This window comes from Petromyzon marinus, chromosome 59, assembly GCF_048934315.1.
Source record: "Petromyzon marinus isolate PM22_M1 ecotype Great Lakes invasive population chromosome 59, UKy_Petmar_22M1.pri1.0, whole genome shotgun sequence".
Classification (NCBI taxonomy): domain Eukaryota; kingdom Metazoa; phylum Chordata; class Hyperoartia; order Petromyzontiformes; family Petromyzontidae; genus Petromyzon; species Petromyzon marinus.
The window spans coordinates 1,934,843-1,948,369 of NC_133725.1; the positions used below are offsets into that span (position 1 = coordinate 1,934,843).

The following is a 13,527-nucleotide window of genomic DNA, read 5'->3' on the forward strand; positions in this document are numbered from 1 at the left end:
TCAGATTTACCATGGAAGTCGAAATAGATGGCAAGATACCTTTTTTGGATGTCCTAATTAAAAAGAGACCTGATGGTTCAATGAGCCACTCTGTCTACAGGAAAGCTACCCATACGGATGCTTATCTGAAACCGGATTCCCACCACCATCCATCACAGAAGAATTCTCTAATCAAGACTCTGTATCATAGAGCCCAATGCATATCCGACCAGGAACACATAAGCAGTGAACTCAAGCACGTACACCAAGCTCTTAGGGCTAATGGTTACTCCGACTATACAATCCGCAAAGCTATCACTCAAACCATGAAGAAGAACCCTCTTGAGGAGCCTTTCAAAACCATCACTTTACCCTACATTGCTGGGATCACAAAAAAGATCTCCAAAATCTTGAATAAACACAAGATCCAGGTCCGTTTCAACACATTAAAGTTGCCTCTGTGGTAGTAGTTACATTGGAGAAACCAAACGCCATGTCTCGGACCGCATTCGTGAACATAAAGCAGACCTTAAACACGGTAGGACCAACACCTCGGCCGTAGCAGATCATTGTTCTAATTCAGTAGGCTCACATGCCATTGACTTTTCCAAGACGGAGGTTCTTTGTAAGCCATCTGGCTTCCATGAGAGATTCGTTCATGAGGCTATCCACATATACAAGCACAGAGACAATTTCAACCGAGAAGATGGATTCTATCTTAGCAATCATTGGAAAGATTTGATAAATCATTTCAGTTCTTGATTTATTGTTCACGCTTACAGTGGCTTTCAGACAGCATACATTATAAAAAATTTCGTCTCCCCCCTCCTCTTTTCAAAAAAAAATAGATGGACTAGTCCTGGGCAAACTGGCAATCGCTGCGCGTGACGCCAACGGTTTTTTTTAAATAAATAAATAAATGTGCCGTTTTAAAGATAAATTTATGCAAACCGACACACCTGATGATGACCGTTTGAGTTATGGTCGAAACGTCGTGAGAATTTTTTATTGTTTTATATATATTTTGTTATTTTGTTTCTCTTCAACGTGACTTTACCGAAAAAACTAAGAATATGAACTACCCATAGACTCTACAGTGTACCATAGACTCAACACTGCCCATAGACTCAACACTACCCATAGACTCTACAGTGTACCATAGACTCAACACTGCCCATAGACTCAACACTGCCCATAGACTCAACACTACCTATAGACTCAATATGGCTGTTGTACTCTCGTAATGGTTGTTGTACTGTAGTAATCGTTGTTGTACTGTAGTAATGGTTGTTGTTGCACTGTAGTAATGGTTGTTGTTGCACTGTAGTAATGGTTGTTGTTGCACTGTAGTAATGGTTGTTGTTGCACTTTAGTAATGGTTGTTGTGTGCGTCACTCTTGAATCGCCAGGGCATCGACGGAGACAAAGGCCTCGTGGGCCCGGCAGGACCGCAGGGACCCGAGGTAACTGAGCAGGCCGGCAGGAGGCAGTACAGCAAGCAGGTTTCTGCCTTCCCTGCATGCAGTCTTTACAGTTGTATCCCCTCCATGGCGTCCGTCTGCAGTGGGTGGTCGGATTATTAACTGGGCGGTGGTGGTGCTGGTGGTGACGGTGGTAGTGGCGGTGATGGTAGTGGCGGTGATGGTGGTTGCGGTGATGGTGGTGGTGGCGGTGGTGGCGGTGATGGTGGTAGTGGTGGTGATGGTGTTTGCGGTGGTGGTGGTGGTGCTGGTGGTGGTGGCGCTGGTGATGGTGGTGCTGGTGACGGTGGTCGTGGTGCCGGTGGTGGTGCTGGTGGTGGCGGTGATTACAGTCGTGTTGGTGGTTGTGGTGCTGGTGGTGGTGATGGTGGTGGTGGCTACACTGGTGCTGCACATGACATGTCTCTGTACTGTGATCCATCACTGTGGAGGCAGCAGCGAGGGGTTAGTGGATCACCGCACAGATTGTGGCTGTGAAGCTCCCTATCCACGCGTGGGTGGGCGTCGAAGGGCCGTGCCCGGCTCTGTCAGGAGAGGGCGGTACTGAGCAAAACGTGGACTCCACCTGTTCCGTCTAAGGGATGGAGCGTTTCCCCCTTGCATGCGTGGGTTTTCTCCCGCTCCTCGTCTGTGGTTCCTTCTCCTGCTGCCTCTGAGTCGTCCCCCTCTCTCTCCCTCTCTGAGTCTTCTGTCTTTGTCTGAGTCGTCCTCTCTCTCTCTCTGAGTCGTCCTCTCTATCTGAGTCGTCCTCTCTCTCTGAGTCGTCCTCTCTCTCTCTGAGTCGTCCTCTCTCTCAGTCGTTCTCTCTCTCTGAGTCGTCCTCTCTCTCTGAGTCGTTCTCCCTCTCTCTCTCTTAGTCGTTCTCTCTCTCTCTGAGTCGTCCTCTCTCTCTGAGTCGTTCTCCCTCTCTCTCTGAGTCGTTCTCTCTCTCTGAGTCGTTCTCTCTCTCTCTGAGTCGTCCTCTCTCTCTCTGAGTCGTCCCCTCTCTCTGAGTCGTCCTCTCTCTCTGAGTCGTTCTCTCTCTCTCTCTCTGAGTCATCCTCTCTCTCTCTCTATCTCTGAGTCGTCCCCTCTCTCTGAGTCGTCCTCTCTCTCTCCTCTCCCTACGAGAGCGAGGAGCGGACACGGTGCGGGCGGTGCCGGCCGCACCGAGACGCAACGCTCCCCTTCGCCGATTGGACTCGTCGTGTAATCCGTGTGATGCACTCGCAGGAGCGCGCGTTGGGCACGCGTCACGGGGGTCCGGCGCGCGGCGCGTGATTGTCCTCCCCTGTGTCCCCATCAGGGTTTTCCCGGAGACATCGGACTCCCTGGACCCAATGGTCCCGAAGGACCGAAGGTGGGAGCGCGTCTTTTTTCGGTCGTTGTTTTTATTTGCCGGGGGTGGGGGGTCGTTTTTCCTCCGCAATGTCGACCGCCCCCCCCCCCCCCAATCCGATTTGTTGTGATCGGTGTCCTGCTCGGCATCGAGTGAGGAGTCCCCGCTTGGGGAAAGGGCACGAGTCTTCGCGTCGCGGCCAGGAGTCCGGTCGCTCCAGTGCTTGATTTGAGCGACCGGGGTGAGTGGGTGGAGGAGTGAGTGAGTGAGCGAGCAAGCGAGTGAGTAGGTGATTGGGCGGTTGATTAAGTGAGTGAGTGAAGGAGTAAGTGAAAGAGTGAGTGAGTGAGTGGGCGAGTGCGTGAATTGTTGTTTGAGTGGGCGAGTTAGTGAGTAGGTGGGTGAGCGAATGAGTGGGTGAGTGGATGATTGGGCGGTTGGTCCAGTGATTGAGTGGGTGAATGAGTGAATGAGTGAGTGAGCGAGCGAGCGAACGAACGAACAGGTGGGTGAGTAAGTGGATGATTGATCGAGTGGGCAAGTGAACTGATGTCATCAGTACGTCATCGGAATGGGGAAGGGTTAATTTTGTAGAGGAACTTCTTTGCGCAAGCTATAAGTTATTGTTCCCGCCTGCCAGTACGGTTTCAGGGTTATATGGTTGATGTCGTTGTCCTTGTTTCGTACTTTTTCAAGGGACTTCCTGGGGCAAGGGGATTTCTGGGACCGCTCGGAGGTCAGGGTCAAGAGGTCAGTAACTTTGGAAACGCGAGGGTTGGCACGTCACGTAGGGATCTGCCGTAAGACTGACACTACCCATAGGCTACGTACAGTGGTGCGAAAGAAGTTCAACATGCATACTATCAACGTACATACATACTATACGTGTGTGTATATATACAGGTACTCCTCTACTTCGGAACATCAGACTTGTGAACTTCCAGAGACACGAACAAACCTGTTCGTATGTCCAGTTGCCCGTTCGGACCGAGAGTCGTGAGTTCAACCGCCGCGCAATAGATGGTGGTGGTGCCATCTACATCTGCATAACGTGAAGAACCAGTGGCATCTACAACTGCAGAACGTGAAGAACCAGTGGCATCTACATCTGCAGAACGTGAAGAGCCAGTGGCATCTACACCTGTTGAACTAAATAACCAGTGACATCTACATCTGCAGAACGTGAAGAACCAGTGACATCTACATCTGCAGAACGTAAAGAACCAGTGGCATCTACATCTGCAGAACATGAAGAACCAGTAGCATCTACATCTGCAGAACATGAAGAGCCAGTGGCATCTACATCTGCAGAACGTGAAGAACCAGTGACATCTACATCTGCAGAACGTAAAGAACCAGTGACATCTATATCTGCAGAACATGAAGAACCAGTAGCATCTACATCTGCAGAACATGAAGAGCCAGTGGCATCTACATCTGTAGAAGGTGAAGAACCAGTGGCATCTACATCTGCAGAACGTGAAGAACCAGTGGCATCTACATCTGCAGAACGTCAAGAACCAGTGACATCTACATCTACAGAACGTGAAGAACCAGTGGCATCTACATCTGCAGAACGTCAAGAACCAGTGTCATCTACATCTACAAAACGTGAAGAACCAGTGTATGATCACGAGTTGATACAACTGTTAAAGCCATGCCCTGTGTTTCGTCTACGCGCCGTACAACGCGCTTGGAATTGACAGGATTAAAGTTGGGACTTACGAACGAATCGCGTTACGAACAGACAGACCTTTGGAACCTAACCCGTTCGTAAGCAGAGGAGTGCCTGTGTGTACACAAAGATCAAAGATCCCCCGTATAGCCTTAACAGACTGTAGGGGCAAGTGCTGTTAGCGAGCACCTATGAAGGCCGGATCGGTACACGAGGGGGTGGGTGGCCAGCACCACGCCCGACCGCCTTTGTCTCCCCAGTGGCAATGTTTACACACCGCACCAGGTACTCATTTGAGGCTGAGTCGACCTAGGGGAGGCCCGGGACCGGTTCAGATAATCGTCACTGGTGTTGGCCGTGAGCGGGAATCGAACCCGGGTCGCCAGGTTCATAACACACACACACACACACCACTACACACACACACACCACTACACACACCACTACACACACACACACACCACTACACACACACACCACTACACACACCACTACACACAACAACAACAACAACCGCCATTCGCCACTAAGTGGCGGTGACGTCACCACGACGCTTGTGCCAGGCTATGTGCACCCTGAGGCCACGTGAAGTGTCGAACGCCCGCTGGCAGGTCACGGGGCAGACCCAGGTGCCACGGGTCGACTAACTGAGATGACTGGCTGATGCACCACCTGTGCCCCCTACTGTGCCAACCTGCTGTGCTTTAGCCACCCGGCGCTCCGCTCGTTGTTCTGAGCGTCGCTCCTCCGCCCTCCGTTGTTTTTGGAGGGCGACTACCTCCAAATGCCCAGTAGCATCCTTCACGAGCCTCCTCCACAGAGGCCGATCTTGACACCGCTGGTACCAGTCATTGGCAAGTCCACTCAGCTCCACGTCCTCCTGTACCACATCACTCCATCTCTTCTCTAGCCCGTGCCGCGCCCGCCCAGCCCCCTCAATCCGGCCGAACAAAAGCTGTTTCGGCATGCGGTGGCTGGGCATGTGGGCTACATGACCCAGCCATCGCAGCCTTGCCCGCCGGAGGAGCTCACCGATGGGACCCTGCCCAGATCTTTCAAGGATTTGTGAGCTCCTCACACAATCCAGTCTGGTTAAACCCAGGATGGATCGTAGGCAGGCCAGCCTAAATGTCTCCAACCGGTGAAGATGCTCCACCAGGGGGTCCACGTTTCGCAAGCGTAGAGAAGGGAGGGAATGACCGTGGCCGAGAAGACCTGAAGCTTAGTGCGGAGCGACAGACCAGGTAGCTTCCACACAGCGTTACGCAACCGATGAAAAGATATTGCCGCTCGGCTGATTCGGAGTGAGACCTCTGCTGTTAAACTGGAGCCAGTCATAAGCACACTGCCCAGGTATGGGAAACTCTCCACTCTCTCCACAACTGCCCCACCACCGATTGGGAGTTGTGGGGATGGAGTGTCCGATGGTACAAAATACCCAGGCAGGTGCCTAGTTTTGGTGGGGCTGATGGTAAGGCCCCACCTCTTAGTGGCACGCTCCAGTCTCAGCAGCAGCGTCTCCAACTCCTCCTCTGACTGAGCAGCTATTACCAAATCAGCATACAAAACGTGGTTGAGCAATAGGGAGCCATCCCTTGACCGCACCCGGGCATCGATCAGCCTCCCATTATATCTGTACCATATGGAGATTCCCCCGGTACAGCTATTGAAGGCTTCACGAACTACGTGGTCAAAATAGATGTTAACTAATGTGGGAGCCAGAGGACATCCTTGTCGCACCCCAAGGTGTACAGGGAATGGCTCTGACTCCCGGCCACGTAGTTTTACCCGGGCCCGCTCACCATCATGAAGGTCCTTAATGATCGTGAGCAGAGGGTCAGGTACTCCAAAAGCACGAAGAACGACCCAGAGCCCAGGCCTACTGATGGTATCATAGGCCTTGACCAGGTCAATAAAGCAGAGATGTAGGTCTTGTTGGAATTCCCTACACCTCTGCTGTAGCAGACGGACAGAAAATATGGCATCTGTGCAGGACCGCCCTTTCCTGAAACCGCATTGGGGCTCCGCAAGCCTCTCCTCAGCGTGCCTGGCAATGCGATGCTGAATAATCCTTGCCAGGACCTTTCCCGGCACACTGAGGAGTGAGATGCCCCTGTAGTTGTTACAGTCTGTGCGGTCCCCCTTCTTAAAAAGGGGGACCACCAGGGCATCCTTCCAATCCTGCGGAACCCGTCCAGTGGTTCAGATGATGTCATATAGGGCAGTCTGTGCACAAACGCCACCTTCCCTCAGCATTTCGCTTGGGAGATCATCTCTGCCCGCTGCCTTTCCTGGTCTCAGACTCCGGATCGCCTTCAGTACTTCCTCAACAGATGGCACCTCAGCCAGCCACTCACAGGGGGTGACTTCTTCCAATATTTGAGGCACCGCAGCCTCAGCAGGGTCATCCTCACTTTGTGCCACGATGTTTTCCTGGCTGAGGGATTTTCCCTCCCCCAGGACCTTACAGAAATGCTCAGCAAATCTGCAAACCTGTTCCTGGGGGTCGGAGATTGGATCACCGTTTTTTCCCCTAATGATGGTAATAGGTGTGGCGCTGCAGGTTACTTTTTTGATGGAGTTAAATAGAGATTTGTGATCACGGGCCACTGAGTTGTGGGGATGTGACACACACCACTACACACACCACTAGACACACACACCACTACACACACACACCACTACACACACACCACTACACACACACACACCACTACACACACACCACTACACACACACACACACCACTACACACACACCACTACACACACACACCACTACACACACCACTACACACACACCACTACACACACCACTACACACACACACCACTACACACACACACCACACACACCACTACACACACACCACTACACACACACACCACTACACACACACACCACACACACCACTACACACACACCACTACACACACACACCACTACACACACACACGTACATCACCGTGGCTCTCTTCCCTGCGTTGCGTTCGTCTCGCCTAGGGTGACCAAGGACCCACGGGACCACCTGGCAAGCCCGGCTTGACGGTAACGACGCACTTCACGCAACGTTAACCCCGCCGTCACTGCAACGTTGGTGACGTTGTCGTTGTCGATGATGATGATGATGTTGTTTTTCAATTTGTGCCGACGCGTCTTGCGGCTAACGTGACCGCTCCGTTCCGGGGTAGGGTTGGCGGGGGCGATGGGGGCGATCGTTTGTTTTCGTGAAATGTTTCGCTGGTGGCGCAACGGTCCGAGCATCAAAAAATTGTTTCCCCGTCATTAAAAGTTGCCCCCCCGACGCTGAATAATTGCGTGGCGTGGCCTGTGTGAGGCTTGGTGAATCACCACACAGATGTGGTTGTTGTTGCTGCTGTTGTTGTTGTTGTTGCGAAACTCCCTTCTGACCCGTGGGTGGGTGTCGAGTAGGAGCCGTGCCCCTGGCTCTGCCGGGAGAAGTGTGGATTACTCCCCATCTGTTCCATCGGTTCAGATATTCGCCACTGTTATTCGTCGTGAGCGGGCATCGAACTCGGGTCGTAGCCGGGTTCGTAGCGCAGCGTAGCGCTAACCGCTGCACCACCGCTCCCCACGCTCCACGCACACACAAAGATCCCCCGTGTAGCCTGACTAGACTGTAGGGGCAAGTGCTGTTAGCGAGCGCCTACGAAGGCCGGCACTGAGGCACACGAGGTGGTGGGTGTGTCCAGCACCACGCCCGGCCGCCTTTGTCTCCCCGGCGGCGTCGTTTACTACACACCGCACCGGGTACTCGTTTGATGCTGAGTCGATCTAGGGAAGGAGGCCCAGGACCGGTTCAGATAATCGTCACCGGTGGTGGCCGTGAACGGGAATCGAACTCGTGTCGTAGCCGGGTTCGTAGCGCAGCGTAGCGCTAACCGCTGTACCACCGCTCCCCACGACGACACACGGACACACACAGACACACCACGACGACACACGGACACACCACGACGACACACGGACACACAGACACACCACGACGACACACGGACACACACAGACACACCACGACGACACACGGACACACACACAGACACACCACGACGACACACGGACACACACAGACACACCACGACGACACACGGACACACACAGACACACCACGACGACACACGGACACACACACAGACACACCACGACGACACACGGACACACACAGACACACCACGACGACACACGGACACACACAGACACACCACGACGACACACGGACACACACAGACACACCACGACGACACACGGACACACACACACAGACACACCACGACGACACACGGACACACACAGACACACCACGACGACACACGGACACACGGACACACACACAGACACACCACGACGACACACGGACACACACAGACACACCACGACGACACACGGACACACACAGACACACCACGACGACACACAGACACACACACGGACACACCACGACGACACACGGACACACACACAGACACACCACGACGACACACGGACACACACAGACACACCACGACGACACACGGACACACACAGACACACCACGACGACACATGGACACACGCAGACACACCACGACGACACACGGACACACACACAGACACACCACGACGACACACGGACACACACACGGACACACCACGACGACACACGGACACACACAGACACACCACGACGACACACGGACACACAGACACACACACAGACACACCACGACGACACACGGACACACACAGACACACCACGACGACACACGGACACACACACGGACACACCACGACGACACACGAACACACACACAGACACACCACGACGACACACGGACACACACAGACACACCACGACGACACACGGACACACACAGACACACCACGACGACACATGGACACAGACAGACACACCACGACGACACACGGACACACACACAGACACACCACGACGACCCACGGACACACACAGATACACCACGACGACACACGGACACACACACAGACACACCACGACGACACACGGACACACACAGACACACCACGACGACACACGGACACACACACAGACACACCACGACGACACACGGACACACACACAGACACACCACGACGACACACGGACACACACAGACACACCACGACGACACACGGACACACACAGACATACCACGACGACACACGGACACACACAGACACACCACGACGACACACGGACACACACAGACACACCACGACGACACATGGACACAGACAGACACACCACGACGACACACGGACACACACACAGACACACCACGACGACACACGGACACACACAGACACACCACGACGACACACGGACACACACAGACACACCACGACGACACACGGACACACACAGACACACCACGACGACACACGGACACACACACAGACACACCACGACGACACACGGACACACACAGACACACCACGACGACACATGGACACAGACAGACACACCACGACGACACACGGACACACACACAGACACACCACGACGACACACGGACACACGCAGACACACCACGACGACACACGAACACACACAGACACACCACGACGACACACGGACACACACAGACACACCACGACGACACACGGACACACACAGACACACCACGACGACACACGGACACACACACAGACACACCACGACGACACACGGACACACACACAGACACACCACGACGACACACGGACACACACACAGACACACCACGACGACACACGAACACACACACAGACACACCACGACGACACACGGACACACACAGACACACCACGACGACACACGGACACACACAGACACACCACGACGACACACGGACACACACAGACACACCACGACGACACACGGACACACACGGACACACCACGACGACACACGGACACACACACGGACACACCACGACGACACACGGACACACACACAGACACACCACGACGACACACGGACACACACACGGACACACCACGACGACACACAGACACACACACGGACACACCACGACGACACACGGACACACACACATACACACCACGTGCGTCCTGTCGGGGACGCGCTCCGTCCCTCGGTCTCGCCCCGGGTGTCCGTCCTCGTCGTCCGCTCTGCTGCTGGGCAGGGCGCCGCGTGGTGTCCGGTCCCTGGTTCCAAAGAGCGCTCTGCTGTTCTGCAGGGCCTCCGGGGGAGGAAGGGAATGTCTGGCGCGAGCGGACTGCTCGGCCCAAAGGTAATTCGTCTTATTGCGAAATGCCTGCTGCTGCTAATAGTATTCAGTCAGTGTTGAGTCTATGGGATAGTGTTGAGTTTATGGGTAGTGTTGAGTCTACGGGCAGTGTTGAGTCTACGGGCAGTGTTAAGTCTATGGGATAGTGTTGAGTTTATGGGTAGTGTTGAGTCTACGGGCAGTGTTGAGTCTACGGGCAGTGTTAAGTCTATGGGATAGTGTTGAGTCTACGGGCAGTGTTGAGTCTATGGGTAGTGTTGAGTCTTAGGGTAGTGTTGAGTCTACGAGCAGTGTTAAGTCTATGGGATAGTGTTGAGTCTACGGGCAGTGTTGAGTCTACGGGTAGTGTTGAGTCTGTGGGCAGTGTTGAGTCTATGGGCAGTGTTGAGTCTATGGGCAGTGTTGAGTCTATGGGCAGTGTTGAGTCTATGGGTAGTGTTGAGTCTATGGGCAGTGTTGAGTCTATGGGATAGTGTTGAGTCTATGGGTAGTGTTGAGTCTATGGGCAGTGTTGAGTCTATGGGTAGTGTTGAGTCTGTGGGCAGTGTTGAGTCTATAGGCAGCGTTGAGTCTATGGGCAGTGTTGAGTCTGTGGGCAGTGTTGAGTCTGTGGGCAGTATTTATGTTGAACTTCTTTCGCACCATATGGAGGCAGCCATCCCAAACGGATGTGCGGTTGATAGCATGGCAAAAGCACTGCGGTGACTTCACAATAGCATTTAGTGGCGAATGGCTGTTGTTGTTGTTGTTTTCCCTGCTGCTGCTGCTGCTGTTGTTGTTGACGGTTGTTGACAGGGGGAGCCGGGTGACGCAGGCCCGGTGGGGTCCGGCGGAGACCCGGTAAGTCCGCGCGTGCGGCAGCTCACCCGCTCGTAGCTCACCGCCCGCGTGCGCTTCCGCCGGGCTGAGCTAGACTACGAAACTAAACTCATCCTCTGATTATTTTTTTTTATATTTTCACCAGCTCGGGCCCGCTTCCGAGCTGCCGCTTAGAACCTTTGTCACAGAAGCGGCCTGGCCATCCCAAACGACGGCTTCAGCGAAGTGGCTGATCGTCATCAGCACGTGGATATTCGTGGCGGCAGCCAAATCCTCTTTAACGCGTTGTGACGTTGATTCGCAATGTGGAAAGAGCAAAGGAAAATGTGGAGATAGAGAGGGAGGGAGACACCGCAAACTCCCAAGGTTTCTGGGGTCGGGATCGAACCCACCACCTCCTGTATGCCAGGCGAGGGAGTTAACATCTTACTGGTTGTGCCAACGTTCCTTGGTTGTTGTTGAAGTCCGACGTTTCGCTCTGCCTGCCGGGAGCAGCAGCTTCTTCTAGCCAATTGAATTTGGAAATCAACGTTAGATCTGACGATCCCCCAGTACATCCGACGACTTCGAAGAGTGATTTGAGATATGGTTGATGATGATGATGATTGATGATTATGTTGACAGTGATGATGATGGGGGTGGGAGTGATGATGGTTATTTGATGATGATGATGATGTTGAGAAATATATGATGATAAGATATATATGATGATTGATGATAGATATGATGATGATGATGAGAGTGATGGGAAATGAATGATGATTGATGATGAGTGATAACGATGATCGATCTTGTTGGTGAAGATTGCAGCAATTGTGATTGTGACGTCGACTGGAGGAGAAGATTGTCGATTACGATAATGATCTTGACTTAAAGCTTTAGTGGCTGCAGGAGTTAATCTTCTTTGGTTCTTTCGGTAAAGTCACCACGTAGAACGAGAATAAAATAATAAATTAATAAAATAAAGTAGCGCAATAAAATTCTCACGACGTTTCGGCCACAACACAAGTGGCCTTCATCAGGTGAAGGGACGAGACTGTCTCGTCATCAGGTGAAGGGAAGAAGACAGTCTCGTCCCTTCACCTGATGAAGGCCACTTGTGTTGTGGCCGAAACGTCGTGAGAATTTTGTTGTGTTACTTTATTTTTATTAATTTATTACTTTATTCTCATTCTACGTGGCGGGGACTTTACCGAAAGAACCAAAGAAGATGAATCGCGTAGAAAGGTTCAAATAAAAAAAAAACGTCGTAGTTTTTGGTTATTTTTGTTATCTTCTTTGAACCTACATGCGTGACTTTAACGAAAGACCCAAAAAATATGATGATGATGATGACCGCCCTAAATTGTGAACTCCGTTTCTTCGCAGGGCCCATTGGGCAATCTTGGGCGCATGGGGAGGATGGGTCAAGTTGGACAGAAGGTAAAGAATCTGGTTTTTATTTATCGCAGTAAAACCTCATTATGTGAGAATTCGTAATTGGGGGTAATTCGGCACGGCCGCCCTTTCGGCACACACACGCACGGTGTCGTAGTAATTCGCCACGAGCCGAATCGCCGCGCCGAACGGTCCAATTTCGGCACGGCGCTTGGAACGACGCCGCACGCCACGAACAAAACGACAACTCGGTCTGGTGAGCGCGGTGAGCGTGGTGAGTGTGGTGAGTGTGGTGAGTGTGATGAGTGTGGTGAGCATGGCGAACGTGGTGAGCGTGGTGAGTGTGGTGAGCGTGGTGAGCGTGCGGTGAGCGTGGTGAGCGTGGTGAGCGTGGCGAACGTGGTGAGCGTGGTGAGTGTGGTGAGCGTGGTGAGCGTCGGTGAACGCGTTGAGCGTGGGGAGCGTAGTGAACGTGCGGTGAGCGTAGTGAGCGTCGGTGAACGTAGCGTACGGTGAGCGTACGGTGAACGCGGTGAGCGGGCGGTGAGCGTGGTGAGTGTCGGTGAGCGTGGTGAGCGTACGGTGAGCGTACGGTGAGCGTGGGGAGCGTGCGGTGAGTGTGGTGAGTGTGG

General features: G+C 53.2%; 1 protein-coding gene across 1 annotated transcript in view; it reads left to right on the top strand.

Annotated features, from left to right (window-relative positions):
• The window catches only part of LOC116955462 (uncharacterized), a 200,939-nt gene that overhangs the window by 104,163 nt on the left and 83,249 nt on the right, over positions 1-13,527 (top strand). Inside the window, exons 19-25 of the mRNA XM_076052996.1 lie at positions 1,389-1,442; positions 2,746-2,799; positions 3,475-3,528; positions 7,456-7,500; positions 10,649-10,702; positions 11,495-11,539; positions 12,887-12,940. Coding sequence (XP_075909111.1) covers positions 1,389-1,442; positions 2,746-2,799; positions 3,475-3,528; positions 7,456-7,500; positions 10,649-10,702; positions 11,495-11,539; positions 12,887-12,940 — 360 coding nt within the window. The remainder of the gene's footprint in view (positions 1-1,388; positions 1,443-2,745; positions 2,800-3,474; positions 3,529-7,455; positions 7,501-10,648; positions 10,703-11,494; positions 11,540-12,886; positions 12,941-13,527) is intronic.